The sequence below is a fragment of the Ovis canadensis genome, chromosome 6 (assembly GCF_042477335.2).
Source record: "Ovis canadensis isolate MfBH-ARS-UI-01 breed Bighorn chromosome 6, ARS-UI_OviCan_v2, whole genome shotgun sequence".
NCBI classification, from domain to species: Eukaryota; Metazoa; Chordata; class Mammalia; order Artiodactyla; family Bovidae; genus Ovis; species Ovis canadensis.
Genome location: NC_091250.1, coordinates 42998003 through 43020803, shown reverse-complemented (window position 1 = coordinate 43020803; position 22801 = coordinate 42998003). Strand labels below are relative to the sequence as shown.

Genomic DNA, 22801 nt, shown 5'->3' with positions numbered 1-22801 from the left:
CACCAACTTGAGTAAGCTGAGCTTACTCAAACTCACGTCCATCAAGTCGGTGATGCCATCCAACCATCTCATCCTCTGTCATCTCTTCTCCTCCTGCCTTCAATCTTTCCCAGCATCAGGGTCTTTTCCAATGAGTCAGTTCTTCGCATCAGGGGGCCAAAGTATTGGAGCTTCAGCTTCAGCATCAGTCCTTCCAATGAATATTCAGAACTGATTTCCTTTAGGATTGAATGGTTGGATCTCCTTGCAATCCAAGTGACTCTCAAGAGTCTTCTTCAACACCACAGTTCAAAAGCATTAATTCTTCACATTAAAAAAAAATTGAAGAATAAAACCTTATGGTCATCTTAACAGATGCAGAAAAAGATTTTGACAAAATTCAACATCAATTTATTGGTGGGGGCAGGGGGAACCTCTCTAGAAAGTAGGCAGAGAGGGAAGATATCTTAACATAATAAAGGCCATACATGACAAACTCACAGATAGCATCATACTTAAAGGTAAAAAGCTGAAAATGTTTCCTCTAAGAATAGAAATAAGATAAAGATGTCTCACCATTTTTATTCACCATAGTTTTGAAAGTCCTAATCACAGCAATTGAGAAGAAAAAGTAATAAAAGGAATCAAAACTGTAAAAGAAAAAGTAAAACTGTCACTGTTTGCAGATGAGATGATACTATACATAGAAAATCCTGAAGATGCTACCAGAAACTAGTGGAGCTCATTAATGAATTTGATAAAGTTGTGGTATACAATATCAATACACAGAAATCTCTTGCATTTCTGTACACTAACAATGAAAGATTAGAAATAGAAATTTAGGAAATAATTATTGCTTCAAAAAGAATAAAATACCTAGGGATAAATGTACCTAAGTAGGCAAAAAACCTGTACTCTCAAAACTAGAAGATGCTGATTAAAGAAATCAAAGATGACATACAGCTATACCATGTACTTGGATTGGAAGAATAAATATTGTCAAAATAACTATACTATCATCCAAGGTGATCTACAGATTCAAGTCAATCCTTATCAAATAACTAATGGCACTTTTTGCAGATCTAGAACAAAAAACCTTAAAATTTGTATGGAGACACAAAAGACCCCAAATAGTCAAAGCAATCTTGAGAACAAACTAAGGAGCTTAAGGAATCGGGCTTCATGACTTAAGATTATACTATAAAGCTACAGTAATCAGAACAGCATGGTACTGGCACAGAGACAAACTTACAGATCAATGGAACAAGATAGAAAGCCAAAAAATAAATCCATGTACCTATGGCCAATTAATCTATGACAAAGGAGGCAAGAATACACAATGGAGAAAAGACAGTTTCTTCAATAAATGATGCTGGAAAAATCGGACAGCATCATGTTAAAGAGTGAAATTAGAAAATTCCCTAATACCATACACAAAAACAAACTCAAAATGAATTTAAAAACTAAATGTAAGACCAGATGGTATAAAACTCTTAGTGAAAAACACAGGCTGAACTCTCTTTTACATAAATCACAGCAATATCTTTTGGGATCCACTTTCTAGAATAAAGAAAATAAACACACAAATAAGCAAATGGGACCTAATTAAACTTAACAGCTTTTACACATCAAAGGAAACTATAAAAAAAAAAAAAGACAACCATCAAAATTGGAGAACATATTTGGAAATGATGAGACAAACAAGGAATTAATCTCCAAAATACAAACAGCTCATGCAGATAAACAGAAGGAAAAAAAGGAATCAAAAAATGAGCAGATCTAAATAGGCATTTCTACATAGAAGACATATAGGTGGCCAAAAAGCCCATGAAAAAGATGCTCAACATAACTACCTAGACAAATGCAAATCAAAACTACAATGAGGTATCACTTCACATGGTTAAAATAGCCATCATCAAAAAGTCTACAAACAATAAATGCTGGAGAGGGTGTGGAAACAATGGAACGTCCCCCCCACCCACTGTTGATAGGAATGTAAATTGGTACAGTCATTATAGAGAATAGTATGGGGGTTCTTTAGTTTTTTAAAAATAGATCTACCACATGACCCACCAGTCTCATTCCTGGGGATATATCTGGATAAAACAATAATCTAACAAGATACATGCACTTCAGCTTTCACTCTGGCACTGCTTACAATAGCCAAGACATGGAAGCAACCATGAGTTGTGAGATATCACCTCACAACTGGTAGCTATCATCAAAAAGACAAGAATAAAAAAGGTTGGTAAGGATGTAAGAAAAGGAACATCCGACAGTTGGGATCCAAAGTGGACGTGAGATACTAAAGAAACCTCTAACCATCAACGGCAGACACTAGATACATTTAAGTATTTTCCAAATAGAATCCCATATTGCAATCTTAAAAGAGTGTTATAAATGACCAGAATCATCTTTTTCTATTAAAGAAGTAAAATATTTAAGGCAAGTATGTTTTTAGGTCATCAATTTATTAAACATGATGAAGGAAAAGAGAAGCGTCAAACTAAAAAATCAGAGCAAATTATAAGGAAACAAAAGGGTGTTGCAAAGACAAAAAAATACAGGTAGTTTTCAATAGAAAAGTTACCAAGCAGTGTAGTATTATATATACTATATAATGTATGGATATATTAGCTTGAAATTTCAGGCATTACCTTAATTATACCTCATTGTTAAATCCATAAATGTTTTACTCCATAAATGACTGAAGTATAAATAAAAATTATTAAATCTCAGTGAAAGGAAAAAGGAAAAGCATCTTTAAATACAAGGAAGACTAATTGGTACATCTTCTCTGACAAGTGTATCACAAAATGAAAAAGGTAGTATCAGATTTCTTGGCATTTGTATTTTGTGGACACCATTAAAATCACTTTTAAAACAGAGTGTGGACACAATCAACTAAGTATATAATATGATTTAATATTAGCAGCAGCAGCAGCAGCATAGTTTGATAAGTCACTTCAGTCGTGTCCGACTCTGTGTGACTCCATAGACGGCAGCCCACCAGGCTCCGCCCCTGGGATTCTCCAGGCAAGAACACTGGAGTGGGTTGCCATTTTCTTCATGTATGAAAGTGAACAGTGAAAGTGAAGTCGCTCAGTCGTGTCCGACTCTGCGCGACCCCATGGACTGCAGTCTTCCAGGCTCCTCTATCCATGGGATTTTCCAGGCAAGAGTACTGGAGTGGGGTGCCTAGAATAACTAACCTACTTCATTAAGACTAATAGTTTACTGATCAATACTTGCTTAAAGGCCCTTCCTCATTATACCCAACAATCAAGAGTCAATATGTCATAAACTTTGCCAAATCTTTACAACTGCAAGTTTCTAATTTGCAAGTCTTGCCTTATATTACACAGGCAAGGCTCTAAAACATTAACTATATAATGTATAATTCTTTCACTTTCACATTCTGAACTACTATGAATGCTCTATCTAGCATATTTTCCCTTTCTGAAGTAAGCCTTATAAAAGTATTGGCTTATCAATAGACATTAACAGTGATCTTCTGGGAAAATCAACAGCCAATGGGTAAAAATAACAAGTCTTTCATAATTGATTTTCTTCCTTTTTTGCTATTATATTATGAATGTGCTTTTGACAGAATGCTGAAAAGCTATTTGGATTATGACATTTTAAATAAGTAGAAAAACATACATTCAATACAAATAAATTTCTCATTAACTATCTCAGATAAGAACATTCACTGTGGTTTGCACTCTTAAATTAATTGCTATAAGCCAATGGGAAGACCTTTTCATTCCAAACAGGTATTAAAACCTATAGTGAACACAATTTCTAAAACCTTGCAGTTTATTTCAGCCTCCTCCATATAATCAGAAGACCCACAACAGAATGAGACATTTATTTATTATGAATCTAAACCATCTACATTTATTAAAAGAAAATAAAAGATCAAACCTGTTCTTCCAGATCTGCAGGGCTTTCTTCTATGCTCTTTAATAAATTCTTAATTTCAACAAATATTTGGAAATTTTGATTTGTGTACGTAGACAAGTAAATATTTAAAGTTGCAGAGATATAAAATTATATATACATATATATGCATTAATGCTGTTGAGGCTATTTATATATGAGTTGTTAAATAATTCTTAAATCTTTAAGAAATGTCAGAATATATTTTTTACAAAGTCATTATCAGCTAAAAGATTTTGGTTAGTAATAAGAATAGATCACATGGAAAGGACTTTAATAAAGACATTTCCAGTGATGTTCTGGAAATTTTTTCATTCTTATGTTATTATTTAAAGAGAAATATTTTTGACAAACCTCATATGTCGCTGGACCAGGAGTAATCTCTTTGGAATCTTTAAAACGCTCTGATGCTTTAACAAATGAGGGTATGAAGCAAGATTTCTTAAAAACAGGATTGTATGTTGTAGGTCCTAAGAAAAACAAATGTAAAAATAATAAAGCACGTTTTAAATTATTGATTTTGGTCACATGGATATTATTCTTAGATTTGTGAGCCTAACATTTAAATTTGGCATCAAACAATCTTGAACCCATCCTTTTGAATGCTTAAAGTCATTCAGCTCAGGGATTTCAAATATAATAAGCACAAAACAGAGGCAAACTTCATTTTATGTCACTTTGCTTTGTTGCATTTTTCAGATATTATGATTTTTTCATCTTTTTTTTTTAACAAATTGAAGGTTTGTGGCATTTTTGCTTCTAGCAAATTTATCAGCACCATATTTCAAAGCATTTGGTCCTGTAATTCTCACAATTCTTCAAACTTCTTCATTATTAAAATTATATCTGTTTGGTAATCTGTAATCAGTGACCTTTTGATAAGCTAAAGACAAAAGAGAAAAGGAAAGATATATATATTTGAATGCAGAGTTCCAAACAATAGCAAGGAGAGATAAGAAAGTCACCTTCAGTGCTCAATGCAAAGAAATAAATGAAAGCTATAGAATGGGAAAAAATAACAGAAGCAGAATATATCAAGAAGAGGTGGCAAGAATAAACAGAAGAACTGTATAAAAAAGATCTTCATGACCCAGATAACAATGATGGTGTGATCATTCACCAAGAGCCAGACATCCTGGAATGTGAAGTCAAGTGGGCCTTACAAAGCATCACTATGAAAAAAGCTAGTGGAAGTGATGCAAGTCCAGTTGAGTTATTTCAAATCCTAAAAGATGATGCTGTGAAAATGCTGCACTAAATATACCAGCAAATTTGGAAAACTCTGCCGTGGCCACAGGACTAGAAAAGTTCAGTTTCATTCCAGTTCCAAAGATAGGTGATTTCAAAGAACATTCAACCTACTGCACAATTTCACTCATCACACATGCTAGCAAAGTAATGTTCAAAATTCTCCAAGCCAGGCTTCAACACTACATGAACCATGAACTTCCAGATGTTCAAGCTGGATTTAGAAAAGGCAGAGGAACCAGAGATCAAATTGCCAACATCCCTTGGATCACTGGAAAAGCAAGAGAGTTCCAGAAAAACATCAACTTCTGCTTTATTGACTACACCAAAGCCTTTGACTGTGTGGATCACAACAAACTCTGGAACATTCTTAAAGAGATAGGAATACCAAACCAGCTGACCTGCCTCTTGAAATCTGTATGCAGGTCAAGAAGCAACAATTAGAACTAGAGCTGGAACAATAGATTGGTTCCAAACTTCAAAAGGATTATGTCAAGGCTGTATATAGTCACCCTGTTTGTTTAACTTACATGCAGAGCACAACATGCAAAATGCCTGGCTGGATGAAGCACAAGCTGGAATAAAGATTGCCTGGAGAAATATCAATAACCTGAGATATGCATTGACACCACCCTTATGGCAGAAAGTGAAGAAGAACTAAAGAGCCTCTTGGTGAAAGTGAAAGAGAGTTTAAAAGCTGCCTTAAAACTCAACTTTCAGAAAACTAAGATCATGGCAACCAGTCCTGTCACTTCACAGCAAATAGATGAGGAAACAATGGAAACAGTGACAGACTTTATTTGGGGGTACTCCAAGATCACTGCAGATGGTGACTACAGCCATGAAATTAAAAGATGCTTGCTCCTTGGAAGAAAAGCTATAGTCCACCTAGACAGCATATTAAAAAGCAGAGTAATTACTTGGCCAACAAAGGTCTGTCCAGTCAAAGCTATGGTTTTTCCAGTAGTCATGTATGGATGTGAGAGTTGGACCATAAAGAAAGCTGAATGCTGAAGAATTGATGCTTTTGAATTGTGGTGTTGGAGAAGACTCTTGAGAGTCCTTTGGACTGGAAGAAGATCCAACTAGTCAATCCTAAAGGAAATCAATCCTGAATATTTATTGGAAGGACTGATGCTGAAGTTGAAGCTTCAATTCTTTGGCCACCTGATGGGAAGAACTGACTCTTGGAAAAGACCCTGATGCTGAGAAAAATTGAAGGCAGGAGGAGAAGGGGACAACAGAGGATGAGATGGTTGGATGGCATCACCGACTTGAGGGACATGAGTTTGAGCAAGCTCTGGGAATTGGTAATGAACAGGGAAGCCTGGTGTGCTGCAGTCCATGTGGTCACAAAGAGTCAGACATGACTGAGCAACTGAACTGAACTAACCTTTGATATTACTATTGTAATTGTTTGAGGGCACCACAAATCATCCTCATATAAGATGGCAAACTTAACTGATAATTGTTGCATGTGTTCTGATTGTTCCCTTATTTCTTTCCCTCCCCTTGGGTCTATTTCCCGAGACACAATAATAATGCAATTAGGCCAATCTGTACCTCTACCATGGGTTATTACTATAGTGTTCAAGTGAAAGGACAAGTCACATGACTCACTTTAATTTAAAAACTGGAAATGATTAAACTTATTGAGAAAGGCATGTCAAAAGTTGAGACAGACTGAAAGCCAGGCATGTTGCACTAGCCAAGTCATAAATCCAAAGGAAAAACTTCTTGAAGGAATTTAAAAGTGTTATTCCCGTGAGCACGCAAATGATAGGAAAGCTAAGCTATTTTAATGCTGATATGGAGAAACTTCTAGTGGTCTGGTTAGAGATTAACATTCCCTTAAGCCAAAGCCAAATTCAGAGCCAGGCCTAATTCTCTTCAATTTCATGAAGGCTGAGAGAGCTGAGAAAGTGCCAGATGAAGTCTGAAGCTAACTGAGGCTGGTAAATGTAAAGAAGCTATTTCCATAACATAAAACTGCAATGTAAAGTAGCTGTTTATACAGCTGTAAATACAGAAGCTGTAGCAAGTTATCCAGTAGATCTAGCTATGATAATTAATGAAGGTAATATACTCAACAACAGATTTTCTATGTAGAAAAAACTGCCTTCTTTTGAAAGAAGATGTCATCTAGGACTCTCATAGCTAAAGAGGAGAAGTCAATGGCTATATTCAAAGTTTCAAGGACAGGCTAATTCTCTTGGTAAAGACTAATATACTTGGTGACTTTAAGTTGAACCTAATACTCACTTAACATTCCAAAAACCTTAGGGCCCTTAAGAACTATGCTATATAATGCCTGGATAATGTGGCATCTGTTAACAACATGGTTTGCTAAATATTTCAAGCCCACTGTTGAGACCTACTGCTTAGGGGAAAAAAAAAGTTTCCTTTCAAAATATTACCAAATATTGACATGTAGTTGGTCACCCAAGAACTCAGATGAAGCTGTACTATGAGATTAACAATGTTTTTATGCCTGCTAACATAACATCCATTCTGCAGCCCATGGATCAAGGAGTCAGTTTGACTTTCAAATCTTATTATTTAATAAATATATTTCAAATGGATCTAGCTGCCATCAATAGTGATTCCTCTGACAGATGTGAAAAAAAAGTGAAAGTGGTCACTCCGTCATGCCTGACTCTTTGCGACCCCATGGACTGTAGCCCACCAAGCTCCTCTGTCCATGGAATTCTCGAGGCAAGAATACTGGAGTGGGTAGCCATTGCCTTCTTCAAGGGATCTTCTCAACCTAAGGATCAAACCTGGGTCTCTTGCATTGCAGGCAGATTCTTTACCATCTGAATCACCAGATGGTAAAGAGAAGCAGGCAAAGTCAATTAAAAACCTCCCGGAAAGGATTCACCATTGCATTTGCCACTAAGAACATTTACAATTTATAGAAAGTGGTAAAAATATCAACATTAACAGGAGTTAGTTGGAAGGATTTGAATGACTGAGTGATTCAAGTCTTAGTGAAGGAAAAAACACAGATGCGGAAATAGTAAGAGGACTAAAATTAGAAATGAAGTCTGATGATAGGACTCAAATTGTTGCAATCTCATGGTAAACCTTAACTGGATGAGGGGTTGCTTCTTATAGATAAGCAAAGAAAGTGGTTTCTTAAGATGGAATCTACTCCCAGTGAAGGTGCTGTTAAGACTGTTAACATTTTGACAACAAAGGATTTAAATTATTATATAAAGTTAGTTGATAGAGCAGCAGAAGCGTTTGAGAGGATTGACTCCAATTTTGAAAGATGTCCTATTGCGTGTAAAATGCTACTAAACAGCATGTGTGATAAAGAAAAAAAAATTGTGAAAGGGAGATAATGGATGCAGCAAACTTCACTACTGTCTAAGAAACTACCTCACCACTTAGCCCTTCAGCAACCACCACGCAATATCAAGGGAAGACACTATACCAACAAAAAGAGCATCCCTTGCTGAAGGCTCAGATGGTGTATAGTCTTTTTTTTAGCAATAAAGCATTTTTAAATGAAGGTATGTACATTTTTTAGACAAAAATTATTGCATATTTAATAGACTGCACTATAGTGTAAACATAACTTTTATATGAACTGGAAAACCAAAAATAATTGTGTGACTCTCTTTATTAGGATATCTGCTTCGTTGTGGTAGTCTGGAACCAAACCCGCAGTATCCCCAAGATATACTTGCAGGGACCTCTGCTTACGTAGTAATTAAACGTAAGACACAGGCAATTTCCAAAAAAAAAGAAAATAATACCCACTCAAAATACTTCTACATTGTTAGAAGAGATACCCAAGTCTTATTTCCTAAATATTCATTCATATGTTCATTCATACTCATTGGAAAATACCTTGATGTTGGGAAAGACTGAAGGCAGAAGGGGATTACAGAGGATGAGATGGTTGGAAGGCATCACCGACTCAATGGACATGAATTTGAGCAAACTCCAAAAGATGGTGAAGGACAGAGCAGCCTAGCATGCTACAGTCTATGGGGTTGCAAAGATTCAGACGTAACTTGGCAACTGAACAACTTTCATATGTTTAGTGAAGAGGTGATGACTGAATTGCATTGAAAATATGAATAAGATTTAAAGAAGGAGAATGGTGGTTTTACAGCATACTGAGCACTAAACATGATAGAAGTCAAGCCACGAAGATGGAATTTACGACTATGGAACCGTTGCGTGGAGTAAACAGATGGGCTGAATGGAACAAGCCTAAATCCTAAATAAAGATTCTGTACTAGAGCCAACAGCTTCAAATTGTATTCTAAAATGTTCCAAAAATTCCAAAGAATTGCCCAGGGGACAATGTGTAGGTAGACCCCAAATAAAATTTTGAAAGACGGAATGGCAACCCACTCCAGTATTCTTGTCTGGAGAATTCCACAGGCAGAGGAGCCTGGCAGGCTACAGTCCATGCGATCGCAAAGGGTCGGACATGATTGAGCAACTAACACTTACACTTAAATATTTTCACCCAAAACAACTACAGATTCACTGCTTTGTTTGGGTGCCATGTAAAATTTTATTTAACCAAAGTTGTTCATTAATTTTTATTTAAAAAAGCTTTTAAAAACCACTTCCATAGTCTACCCTTCGAAGATTTTAGACTAAAGGAGATTCATAAAGAAAAAGCTAATTAAGAAATAAACTCTGGCAATAGTTTATAGAATGAAATGGCTTGTAGATGGTCTATTTCAGGGTTACTAACAAGGAGTTTAGTAACATTGATAAGGAAAAAGAAGAACAATTCAGAATACTTTCTAAGAAATGCAATAAACGTTTAGTATGTACAGTGATTGGAAGGAGATAAAAATGAATAGTGGCTATGAGAAAGGTAATATTGTGATAGTAATAAAGAAACACAGAAAGAAGGAGCAGAGGAAGACTTTGGGCTTGATATGAGCCAGTTATATATGAAAAGATGCAGGATATCCAGAGGACAATTGTAGGTATGTAACTGAGACTCCTGAGAAAGCTGACCTGGAGAGAAAGAATGCAGTTACTTATGTAGAGGCAATAGTCGAGGTTTCTCTAAGTGGAAGAGCACGGAGAGAGAAAACTAAATAACCGAGGAGTGGAACTTGGGAGACTGCACACAGAGAGGGAACAGAGAGTCAAAGAAGGATAACAGTCTAGTTAATAAACCTAGCTACTACATCATAGACAATAAATCGAAAGAGGCTGTTTTTTCCTCTATTTCCATGTTAACCAATAATTACTGTCTATAACATGCCATGCCTCATATATGAAGAGGGTTGTTGTTTAGTCACTAAGTAGTGTCTGACTCTTTCTCGACCCTACAGACTGTAGCCTGCCAGGCTCCTCTGTTCATGGGATTGCCCAGGCAAGAATACAGGAGTGGGTGCCCATTTCCTTCTCCAGGGAATCTTCTCAAACCAGGGATCAGACACATGTCTCCTGCATTGCAGATGGATTCTTTACCACTGAGCCTCCGGAGAAGTGCATGAAGAGGGTTAGAGGTCTACCATAGCAAATATTTCAAGAGGGGATTTATAGTAGAGTGTATGTACTGTGCTTAGTCACTCAGTTGTGTCCAACTCTTTGCAACCCCATAGACTGTAGCCCACCAGGCTCCTTGGTCCATGGGATTCTCCAGGCAAGAATACTAGAGTGGGCCACCATTCCTTTTTGCAGGGGATCTTCCCAACCCAGCGATAACCCAGGTTTCCCAAATTGCAGGCAGATTCTTTACCATTTGAGCCACCAGGGAAGCAGGGAAGCAGTGCATATAGAATGTAACTTTAAAAGAGTGGTAACAAATGAAACTAAATTAGAAGGCATTAAAAAGGCACTGTGGAGTGAGGGAATAAAAACTTGAAGCACAGAATATTGACAATGAACATACATAGTGAAATAGTAGAACAGATATAAAGATGGTAATAGGATACAAAATTAATGCCTCTATCTCCCTAGGAGACATGCAATTTGAAACCACTTACTTTGAAGAATAGATTCTTGTTGATACTTTAGAATGTGATGTATTTTAGAATTGATAGGTTCACATGAAACATTTTTAAAGCTTTAGCTTCATTGCAAAGGACATTTCAAAATTTTAAATAAAATGTAACATTTGACTCTAGATTAATCATTCTAATATAAATTCAATTAACAGGATAGACATCCAAAGTTATAAAGCCCTTGTGGGAGACTGCTACAGAACAGAACACAAACAGAATGTTTCTGTCCATTTACAGTTCATATTTTGAAACCCTAATCCCCAGTGTGAGGGTATTTGGAGATGGGGATTTTGAGAGGTAATTCGTTCATTAGGAGGGAGCCCTTATGATAGGATTATTGTCCTTGTAAGAGGAGATATAATGAGCTTATTCTCTCTCTCTCCCCACGTCCTGCCCACCAACTCTCTCTCTCTTATGTGAAGACAAAGTAAGATGTCTATCTGCAAACTAGGAAGAGGGCCCTCACTAGGAATAGAATTGGCCAGAATCCTGGGGAACTTGATCTTGAACTTCTCAGATACCAGAACTATGAGAAACAAATTTTTGTTTAATCATGCAGTCTATTGCACTTTTGTTATAGCAGCCCACAGTGACTAAGACAGTGGGATGTTGTTCAGTCACTAGTCATGTCCAACTCTTTGAAATGATATTAACATATTTATAAGGCTTCCCTGGTGGCTCAGCAGTAAATAATCCACTTGCTATTGCAAGAGACATGGGTTCAGTCGCTGTGTCAGGAAGATCCCTGGAGAAGGATATGGCAACTTACTCCAGTATTCTTGCCTGGGAAATTCCCTGTAACAGAGGAGCCTGGCAGGCTACAGTGTATGGGGTCACAAAAGAGTTGGACACAACTTGGTAACTAAACAAACCGAGCAATTTATATTTGCATTGCAGAGAAATAATGTATATATACAAATATAGTATCTTAACAGAAAATCTTAAATACACAAACTAAACTATGCATAGGAAAATGTACCAGTTGCTGCAATAGCCAGAAAAAAAAAAAAAAAACACAAACTACCATCAGGAAATGGGTACATAATTCCACAATTAATTGAAAATTACAACTTTAACTGTAAAGATTTATAAAAGTTAATGCAATAGGTAAGGCTATTATCCAAACACTACTGTAAAGGTGTTCCATTTTCAGTTATGAAGTATAGTCTATCCCCTGCCTCTACCATAATGTGAAAGGTATAATGCTAAATGCTATTTATCATAATGCTGATAAATATTTACATTCGTGGTTATAATTCATTAAAAGAAAAGAAAATATTCAAATGTAGTTGTAGTAGATTTTCTTTTACTGGAATTTCTTTGAGGAATATTAAGTGTAGCAAAACTTTCCTTAATATGCAGCTTGCTGCATTTTAGCACTTAGACTGCTCTGAGCTACAGAGCATTAAAGAAAAGGTTTACTGCACTTAATTTTAAAATAAATTTTCAATTACGTATATTACTGCTTATACGATACAGGTCAAAGATTTACATTGCTTTACCAGCTCTGATTCACATCTGGATTATGCAGAAACTATCTTCTCTTTATTTACCAAAAGGCCACATTTTAATCACAGGTCACAGAGGAAGAAAAACTTCTCATTCCAAATCAAACACCTATGAAAAGTCTGACTGGATCATGACTACTATATAATGGAAAATTCAAGAGCAGGTGATTCTTATAATTACATATTTTCCAGCCCTATGCCAACTCACACACTCTGAAATGTCAACCAATGCTACAAGGCAAAAATAGGAGATAACAGGAACAATGAGTAATTTAAAATGAAAATGATTTAAGTACACTAAGAGTGGACTCAAAAATAAATACTTCTATGAATAAAGTTGCAAAACCTCATATTTTAAAAAAACGGCTATCTTTGTAATGAGCCAAAATTAATAAATCATGTAGTCAATTTTGCTTATGATTACAGAGTCCTTATTTCATCTGAAGGGGACAGAAAACTACTGGAAAGTAAATATCCCATATGTGAGCTTATCTTTAGATATTTAAAAAGCATCTAGAAAACTGGTCATTGAAATGGACTGCATGGCTTTGAAATGTCTTTTAGAGGGTTTAGGGATCACAGAACACATTTTTTCACACTGATTTAATTCTCCGACTCTACAAATGCAATAATAGCAAAGACAAAAGATTGGTACACAAGGAAGTATTATCATCAGTGTCAAAACCACTCTCCTGCTCTCAATGCTCCTCTCCTGCTTCTAAAACTTGATTTGCTTAAATGGCACTTCAGATTATGACTACAGAACTGCACAATCTATTAAATTCACTGTATAGGTAATGAGAAAAAATGACAGAGTCCAAATGATAGGTAAACTTTTAACTGAAATTTCTGGGTATTTGTTATCATATTGTTGACTTCTCTTTCCAAAAACAAAACCAGTTCAGTTCAGTTGCATAGTCACATTCAACTCTTTGCAACCCATGGACTGCAGCATGCCAGGCTTCCTTGCCCATCACCAACTCCCAGAGCTTGCTCAAACTCATGTCCATCAAGTTGGTGATACCATCCAACCATCTCATCCTCTGTCGTCCCCTTCTCCTCCCACCTTCAATCTTTCCCAGCATTAGGGTCTTTTCCAATGTGTCAGTTCTTCACAACAGGTGGCCAAAGTATTGGAGTAACAGCTTCAGCATCAGTCCTTCCAATGAATATTCAGCACTGATTTCCTTTAGGATGGACTGGTTAGATCTCCTTGCAATCTAAGGAACTCTCAAGTGTTTTCTCCAACACCATAGTTCAAAAACATCAGTTCTTCAGTGCTCAGCTTTCCTTATTCTCATATCCATATATGACTACTGGAAAAACCATAGCCTTGACTAGTTGGGCCTTTGTTGGCAAAGTAATGTCTCTGCTTTTTAATATGCTATCTAGGTTGGTCATAGCTTGTCTTCCAAGGAGCAAGTGTCTTTTAATTTCATGGCTGCAGTCACCATCTGCAGGGATTTTGAAGCCAAAGAAAATAGTCTGTCACTGTTTCCATTGTTTCCCCATTTATTTGCCATGAAGTGATGGCATGATCTTAGTTTTCTGAATGTTGAGTTTCAAGCCAGCCTTTTCCACTCTCCTCTTTCACTTTCATCAAGAGGATCTTTAGTTCTTTGCTTTCTGCCAAAAGGGTGGTGTCATCTACATATTTGAGGTTATTAATATTTCTCCCAGCAATCTTGATTCCAGCTTGAGCTTCATCCAGCCTGGCATTTAGTATGATATACTCTGCATATAAGCTACATAAGCAGGGCAACAATATACAACCTTGATGTACTCCTTCCCTGATTTGGAAACCAGTCTGTTGTTCCATGTCCAGTTCTAACTGTTGCTTCTTGACCTGCATACACATTTCTCAAGAGGCAGGTCAGGTGGTCTGATATTCCCATCTCTTTAAGAATGTTCCACAGTTTGTTGTGATCCACACAGTTAAAGGCTATGGAATAGTCAATAAAGCAGAAATAGATATTTTTCTGGAACTCTCTTGGTTTTTCAATTTTTAACCAATTGTTTAATCAGTCATATTATCTTCAATTGTTTAATCAATTCTAATGCCTTCAAATACTGAATTTGAATATCTTCAAATATTGAAGTCTGTTTAACTGTGTACCTCCAAGTAATACTTATCAAAAGTGAAGTGAAGTCACTCAGTCGTGTCCAACTCTTTGCGACCCCATGGACACCAGGCTCCTCCGTCCATGGGATTTTCTAGGCAAGAGTACTGGAGTGGGTTGCCGTTTCCTTTTCCTGGGTACTTCCCGACCCAGGGATCGAACCCAGGTCTCCCACATTGTAGACAGACGCTTTCCGTCTGAACCACCACTTGATCTTAGCCAAAAAGCCAATGCATATCCAAAACCCTATCAGATGAAGTCTTTGATCTTACTGATAATTTTACTCTCTGATAATATAAGTAACATTGTACAAGTTTGAAAGACTTTCACCAGTCTTGGAAATGAAGTTATAACATCCTTTATGTATGAATTATAGGCACCAACTGGAAGGAAGGATGATCACCTTTCACCTAATACAACTTTGAGTAGGTAGTGTATAAATATGTAACACATGGATGATTTTCATTGGTGAACAAATTATCAATTAATCAGTAAAACTGACATTATCTTCAAGGTAAATAAAATACCTCACAATTAGTCTGATACATTATTAGCAAAGTTTCAAGACTGAGAAAGGAGTAGGACAGCGCTGTCTGCTGTCACCCTGTTTATTTAATGTATACACTGAGCACATCATGAGATATGCCAGGCTGATATGCCTGGATGAGTTACAGGCAGGAATCGAGATAGGAAGGAGAAACATCAACAGTCTCAGATATGCAGATGATACTACTCTAATGACACAAAGCAAAGAGGAACTAAAGAGCCTCTTGATGAGGGTGAAGGTGGAGAGGGAATGAGCTACTTAAAAGTAAATATTAAAAAAACTAAGATCATGGCATCTGACCCTCTTACTGCAAGGCAAATTGAGGGGGACAAGGTGGAAATAGTGACAGAGATCCTCTTCTTGGGCTCTAAAATCCCTGCAGATAGTGAGTACAGCCATGAACTAAGAGGTTTGCTTCTTGGTAGGAAAGCTATGACAAACCTAGATAGTGTGTTGAAAAGCAGAGACATCACTGTGCCAAAAAATGTCCATATAGTTAAGGTTATGGTTTTCCCAGTGGTCACATACGGTTGTGATTGCTGGACCATAAAGAAGTTGGAGCACTGAAGAACTAACACCTTTGAACCGTGGAGCTGGAGGACTCCTGAGAGTCCCTGACAGCAAGGAGATCAAACCAGCCAATCTTAAGGTAAATCAACCTTGAATACTTGTTGGAAGGACTGATTCTGAAGCTGAAACTAGCTGACTCATTAGAAAAGCCCCTGGTGCTGGGAAAGATTGAGAGTAGAAGGAGAAGAAAGCATCAGAGGATGAGATGGCTGGATGGCATCACTGATGCAATGGACATGAACTTGGGCAAACTTTGTGAGATGGTGAGGGACAGAGAGGCCTGGCAGGCTGCAGTCCACGGTGTTGCAAAGAATTAGAACCAACTGGGTAACTGAACAACAATAAAAATTAGTAGCAAATTTTCCTTTCATAACTGAGTTTGGGCTTTATATCCCACTGTTCATTTAAAGGTTTGGATTCAGAATGCCAGGATTATTACCTAAGCAAAAAGTTGAGAAGTCTCCACATATATTCTTAGTCTTCTTAGGTCGTCATCAATATAACAACACTCAGGGCTAAAATAGTAAGCTTTTCCCTGTTAAAACTGGTACTTATCTCTGTGAACACTGTATGTAAAAATCAGAATAATGTTATATGTCTGTAAAATATGTAATGTCATAGATCAAGTTATATAGAGTTCTTAAAATATAAATACCAACTCTATTTTTTAAATAATTAAATATTTAATTAGTATTAATCAAACTAAATTATTTAAGAAAGCTATAGTAAATGAGCCATAATTTAAAGCAAAACTTTATTTTGTCCTCCATGCAATATGTGGGACCTCAGTTCCCCGACCCACACCTCCTATATTAGAAGTGAGGAGTCTTAAACACTGGACTACCAGGGAAGTCCTAAGCAAAACTTTTTAACTGGCTAATTTTTACCATTTTATTGTGACTAGTGCCATTTTCTTGACTTGCTAAAAATTGTTAAGTCCCCCAAGTGCATTTGGATTTGACTTTTCCTTTGAATATGTCTGCTATAAATAGCTACAATAAGCTAGGTTCACAGAGTTTAGAGTTTTCTGAAAGAAGAGCTTAATGACAAGTCAATTAAGAATGGTTAACATTTTTATTTTCAACTGAATTTTCATTTGAATTTTCCTTTGTATATGTCTGCTATAAATAGCTACAATAAAGCTAGGTTCACAGAGCTTAGAGTTTTCTTAAAGAAGAGCTTAACGACAAGTCAATTAAAAATGGTTAACATTTTTATTTTCAACTTAATGAATACATTCTGCATCTTGAACATATTTTTATAGATTAAATGAGTGACAGAATGGGGCTTTCATGCACAAATATTTTCTTTATATTCATTAGAAATCAAACAAAAATGATTGAGTTAACCATTGAATATTTCAGAAAGCTTCTTGCTCATTTTCAGTAAATTTAAATCTACACATATATTTAAATCTAAATAAGATTTTTTCTTCAACATAACAGTGTTCTCTGTTCATTCTGTTGTTGTGAATATAATACTAATAAATATTTTTCAACCCTCTTCCTATACCTTCATGAAATAATACCAAAATTCCTTCCTTGCAAGCCTTCTCATCAACTACAGTAATGAATATAACCAAGACAAATAGCAGTGGGATTTGTTTATGTTAATAATGCTTACTTCCAAATAGTTAGGGCTTCCCTCATCTGTCATCAATATATGACCCACAAGCCCTATTCACTGCCATTCCCTAGCTTTGGACATGTTCTCCACCGGCCTCTGGACTGAATTTGTTCTCGGGCTTGAAATATCAAAACAAAAAACAAAGAGGATCATATGGGCACCATACATTTTAAACTAATCTTTCTCAAAGTTTAGTATACGGATCACAGGCAGCAGAATTACCCAGGTGAGTTATTTAAAGTATAGATTCCTTGGATTCATGACAGAATAATAAATCATATTCCCTGAAAGTAAAATGAAAAAATGTAATTTTTATAAAACCCATTTTTTAACCTTTAAATTACAACTTATTATGGAGCTGTTCTCAAATATATTTAAACACTGAAGAAATCACTTTTCCTTAAATCTCAAGAAATAGTGATCAAACAATAAACCTTAAGGAATTGGCTCAGTTGGTAAAGAATTTGCCTGCAATGCAGGAAACCTAGGTTCAACCCCTGGGTTGGGAAGATCCCTCGAGGAGGGTATGGCAACCCACTCCAGTATTCTAGTCTGGAGAATCCCCATAGACAGAGGAGCCTGGTGGGGTACATTCCATGATGTCGCAAAGAGTCGGACACAAGGGGTGACTAAGAACACGTCATTTCCTCTAGAATATGTCTGAATCTCTTACTGCCTCAGTTCAGTTGCTCAGTCATGTCCCACTCTGCGACCGCATGAATCGCAGCATGCCAGGCCTCCCTGTCCGTCACCAACTCCCAGAGTTCACTCAAACTCATGTCCATCGAGTCAGTGATGCCATCAAGCCATCTCATCCTCTGCCACCCCCTTCTCCTCCTGCCCACAATCCCTCCCAGCATTAGGGTCTTTTCTAACGAGTCAACTCTTCGCATGAGGTGGCCAAAGTACTGGAGTTTCAGCTTCAGCATCAGTCCTTCCAATGAACATCCAGGACTGATCTCCCTTAGGATGGACTGGTTGGATTTCCTTGCAGTCAAGGGGACTCTCAAGAGTCTTCTCCAACACCACACTTCAGAAGCATCAATTCTTCAGCACTCAGCTTTCTTCACAGTCCAACTCTCACATCTATACATGACCACTGGGAAAACCATAGTCTTGACCAGACCGACATTTGTTGGCAAAGTAATGTCTCTGCTTTTGAATATGCTATCTAGGTTGGTCATAACTTTCCATCCAAGGAGTAAGCGTCTTTTAATTTCATGGCTGCAATCACCATCTGCAGTGATTTTGGAGCCCAGAAAAATAAAATCTGACTGTTTCCACTGTTTCCCCATCTATTTCCCATGAAGTGATGGAACCAGATGCCATGATCTTCGTTTTCTGAATGTTGAGCTTTCAGCCAACTTTTTCACTCTCCTCTTTCATTTTCATCAAGAGGCTTTTAGTTCCTCTTCACTTTCTGCCTTAAGGATGGTATCATCTGCATATCTGAGGTTATTGATATTTCTTCCGGCAATCTTGATTCCAGCTTGAGCTTCTTCCAGTCCAGCGTTTCTCTTGATGTACTCTGCATAGAAGTTAAATAAGCAGGGTGACAATAAACAGCTTTGACATACTCCTTTTCCTATTTGGAAACAGTCTGTTGTTCCATGTCCAGTTCTAACTGTTGCTTCCTGACTTGCATATAGGTGTCTCAAGAGGCAGGTCAGGTGGTCTGGTATTCCCATCTCTTTCAGAATTTTCCACAGTTTCTTGTGATCCACACAGTCAAAGGCTTGGCATAGTCAATAAAGCAGAAATAAATGTTTTTCTGGAACTCTTTTGCTTTTTCAATGTTCCAGCAGATGCTGGCAATTTGATCTCTGGTTCCTCTGCCTTTTCTAAAACCAGCTTTAACATCTGGAAGCTCATGGTTCACGTATTGCTGAAGCCTGACTTGGAGAATTTTGAGCGTTACTTTACTAGCGTGTGAGATGAGCTTACTGCCTATGCTTGCTTTATTCTCAGAGCCTCAATTAAAGCTTGTTCTGCTAAACTGAGCCAAACAAAGGAAGGAAGAATCAATGCATAAGTCCACTAGAGTCCACTCCCACTGCTTGCAAGCATTTTAACCATTATTTTTTCCTTTCCCTCTTTGTCAGCAACTGTCAATGGAAAATTGATACTTTGAATTCATATTTCTTCTTATAATTTGAAAATGGTATTTAGACGATATATTACATAAATGTTGGTGAACAAGTTTAGAACACTTGCTGCCTGAAAGGACAGAGAGTTGTAGGAGACTGGCACTATTAAGACGGTAAAGAGATGTACTTTTCAGTGTATATCCTTCAACACATTATGAATTCTATTGCAGGTATGTTACATTATTTCAAGTTGGGGCCAAACACATAACATGTATTTCATTATCATGGAAGATACGATTCTTTGAAATATAAGTATAGTTCATCTCTATTTTATTTTAGTCTATTATTTCCCACAATAAATCTTTAAACCTAAAACATTCAAGCTTTCTGTATACTAGCCATACTACTGTCATAAAATCTGTAAATCTTCTAAAGTTTTAGATTCTTTCTTTATAAAATGGGGATAAAATGGTGCAGATCACTTAAATAACTTCTACAAAGTCACAAAATGAATAAGAATCAAATCATTCAACCACTTTTAATCCTTAGAACATCCCTAGGAAGAAAGGAAAATAAAATCACTTAAATTTTATAGGAAATTAAGTTAATAGCTGCTCTGTGACTTGGACTGTGTTTTTAACGACTCTTTCCAATATTTCACACTGCCTTTTTAATCTTCATTTGCTTTCTCTAGCACTTTCCAAAAATATCAAATTTGCCCCCAAAATCATGGTAATTAAATGAGAATATTATGCTTTCCAGGCAATAGTACTGCAGTGGATTGCCATTCCCTTCTCCAGGGGATCTTCCTGACCCGGGATCGAACCTAGGTCTCCCGCATTGTAGACAGACACTTTACCGTCTAAGCCACCAGGGAAGTCCACCTGAACATTACATTTCCCTAATAGGTGAATTAGGTCTAACAGATGGAATAAATTAAGGGCTATATGATAAATTCAGGAATTTTGTTACTGGATTATTAATCTATTAGCCTACCAAAGTGGATGTAATTTTGGTTTTATATCTATACTTTTCTATTTCTAATAAGTGCATACACATTTAAGGAAAACAAAAATGTCACAATTTTGAAAGCCAAACTGTCTTCAATCTCCATGCTATCACACACACTCCCAGGTGTCAAGGATGCCATACTTGCTACTTTCTCAACCTGTTATAAACATTTTTTTAAATCAAAAAATGTTAGTTAAATGTTAGTTTCCAAAAACCAAACACCCCTAAGTCCCATCTTTTGGTGAAGGCTGCCTCTCTGTGGCAGAATGCAACATGTCATATTCTCTAGGGGACAATATTTTCTCTCTTTTCCTTTAAGCTGGTAGAAAAGATCTATATAATATTCTTAAAATATATAAATTTCAATATAGTATCTTTGCTACTTTTTCTGGATATTTTTGGCTCGATTTTGGATAGGGCTTTGGACCCCCCAGGAATCACCTCACTCATCTTGGCAAAAGTATACAACAAGAGATGAAAATAGTATTTATGCAAATAACAAAAAATCAAGGAAAACAGAATTGCTCAAATGTAATAGTCATCTTTCCTGTCTTTTCTGCAAGCTGAAATCCTTATTCACTTTCCACTGAATGATTCTGCAGGTCAGAAAGACATACTTATTAATAGACGCTGGACCGATAGCTGCTATCTTAATTTCCTGAAAGAATTACTTTAAAATAAGCGCTAAGTGTTCCACAAAATAATGCCTCCTATCCACTTAAAGAAAAATGATAGAGAAACATATCCTATTTCAAATGCCAAAAGCAAATATCAAATGGATATCTTTAATATACACATATATTGAGTTAATCATTCTTCCACTAATGACCATTATTAGTTGAAATGAAGTGGGCTCAAAAGACCTTATTATAAGACATATTTAGGAGGGACATAAGTTCTGATAATAACTTTTTAATACTTGATACATTTAACCATATGATAACTGAAAGAGTAACATTTGCATATTTTTAACTGAAAGGAACAAAATATTATAAGCATATGACTTGCTATGTATCGAAAATAAAGGATTTATCTAATTAAGCGATATAGTCACAAAAACAACATTTACCTTCTCTAAAGCAGAATATGCTAACTAGTCGGAGAAAACAGTAAAAACTAGGTAAGAAAAATTACCGAGAGGGTCATAATAAACATTTCAATAACCAACATGAAGCTGATTTGTTGTTTTTGTTTGAAGCATAATTATATCAAAAAAATCACTAAGAAAACTATGCAGAGTCTTTTTTTTAAAATTGTTTTAACAGAGTCAAAACCTTTGACATGAGGCAAACCAATAAAACCATGAAAGAAAGTTGCTTGCAAAAATTTTCGATCAAGAAAATTATTTAAAAATACTAATTGTTAATTATTGCAATATTGCCCTCTCCTTTTTTATTTTGTTTTGTTTAACAATGTCCGGAGGTGGAGGAGAGAGAGGAAGAAACATGTTTTGTTTCTGCTTCGGCAAATACTGAAATCTATTTATATGCAAATTAGCTATCCATTATTAGTATGAGAAGAAACTTGTGCATAAAGGGAGAAATAAATTATCACTAGAAGCCATTAATGATATCTATTTCAAAACATAACATTTTACAAGAGTCCTCACTCATGTAATATTTGTTTAAGCCTTGGGGGGAAATAGTGAGTTCTATGCTTAGGTGAAACCCAATACAACATTATTTCTCATGCCAATTTGTTTTATAAAATTCATCTATCCTCTCCTTAGAAATGACTAGATAATTTTAACTCCAATGAGTATTTTTAGGGAAACTTATCATTGAAGTTAGGGTCCTATGTACTTGTCACATAATTGCCGGACTTCTTAGGAGAATTTATTTTTACTGTTAACAATAACTGTTATTCCCTGAGGTTTAAAAACATTAACATTCAGTTTCATTCAAGATTGCTGGGAGAAATACCAATAACCTCAGATATGCAGATGACACCACCCTTACAGCAGAAAGTGAAGAGGAACTAAAAAGGCTCTTGATGAAAGTGAGAGAGGAGAGTGAAAATGTCTGCTTAAAGCTCAACATTCAGAAAACGAAGATCATGGCATCTGGTCCCATCACTTCATGGCAAACAGATGGGGAAACAATGGAAACAGTGTCAGACTTTATTTTGGGGGGCTCCAAAATCACTACAGATGGTGACCGCAGCCATAAAT

The 22801-nt window shown here is 36.3% G+C and overlaps 1 protein-coding gene across 1 annotated transcript in view; it reads right to left on the bottom strand.

Annotated features, from left to right (window-relative positions):
- Positions 1–3900: 3900 nt before the first annotated feature.
- Positions 3901–22801, bottom strand: part of STPG2 (sperm tail PG-rich repeat containing 2) — a 383941-nt gene continuing 365040 nt past the window's right edge. The window contains exons 10-11 of the mRNA XM_069595066.1: positions 4276–4391; positions 3901–3954 (exon numbers count right to left, since the gene is read on the bottom strand). Coding sequence (XP_069451167.1) covers positions 3901–3954; positions 4276–4391 — 170 coding nt within the window. The remainder of the gene's footprint in view (positions 3955–4275; positions 4392–22801) is intronic.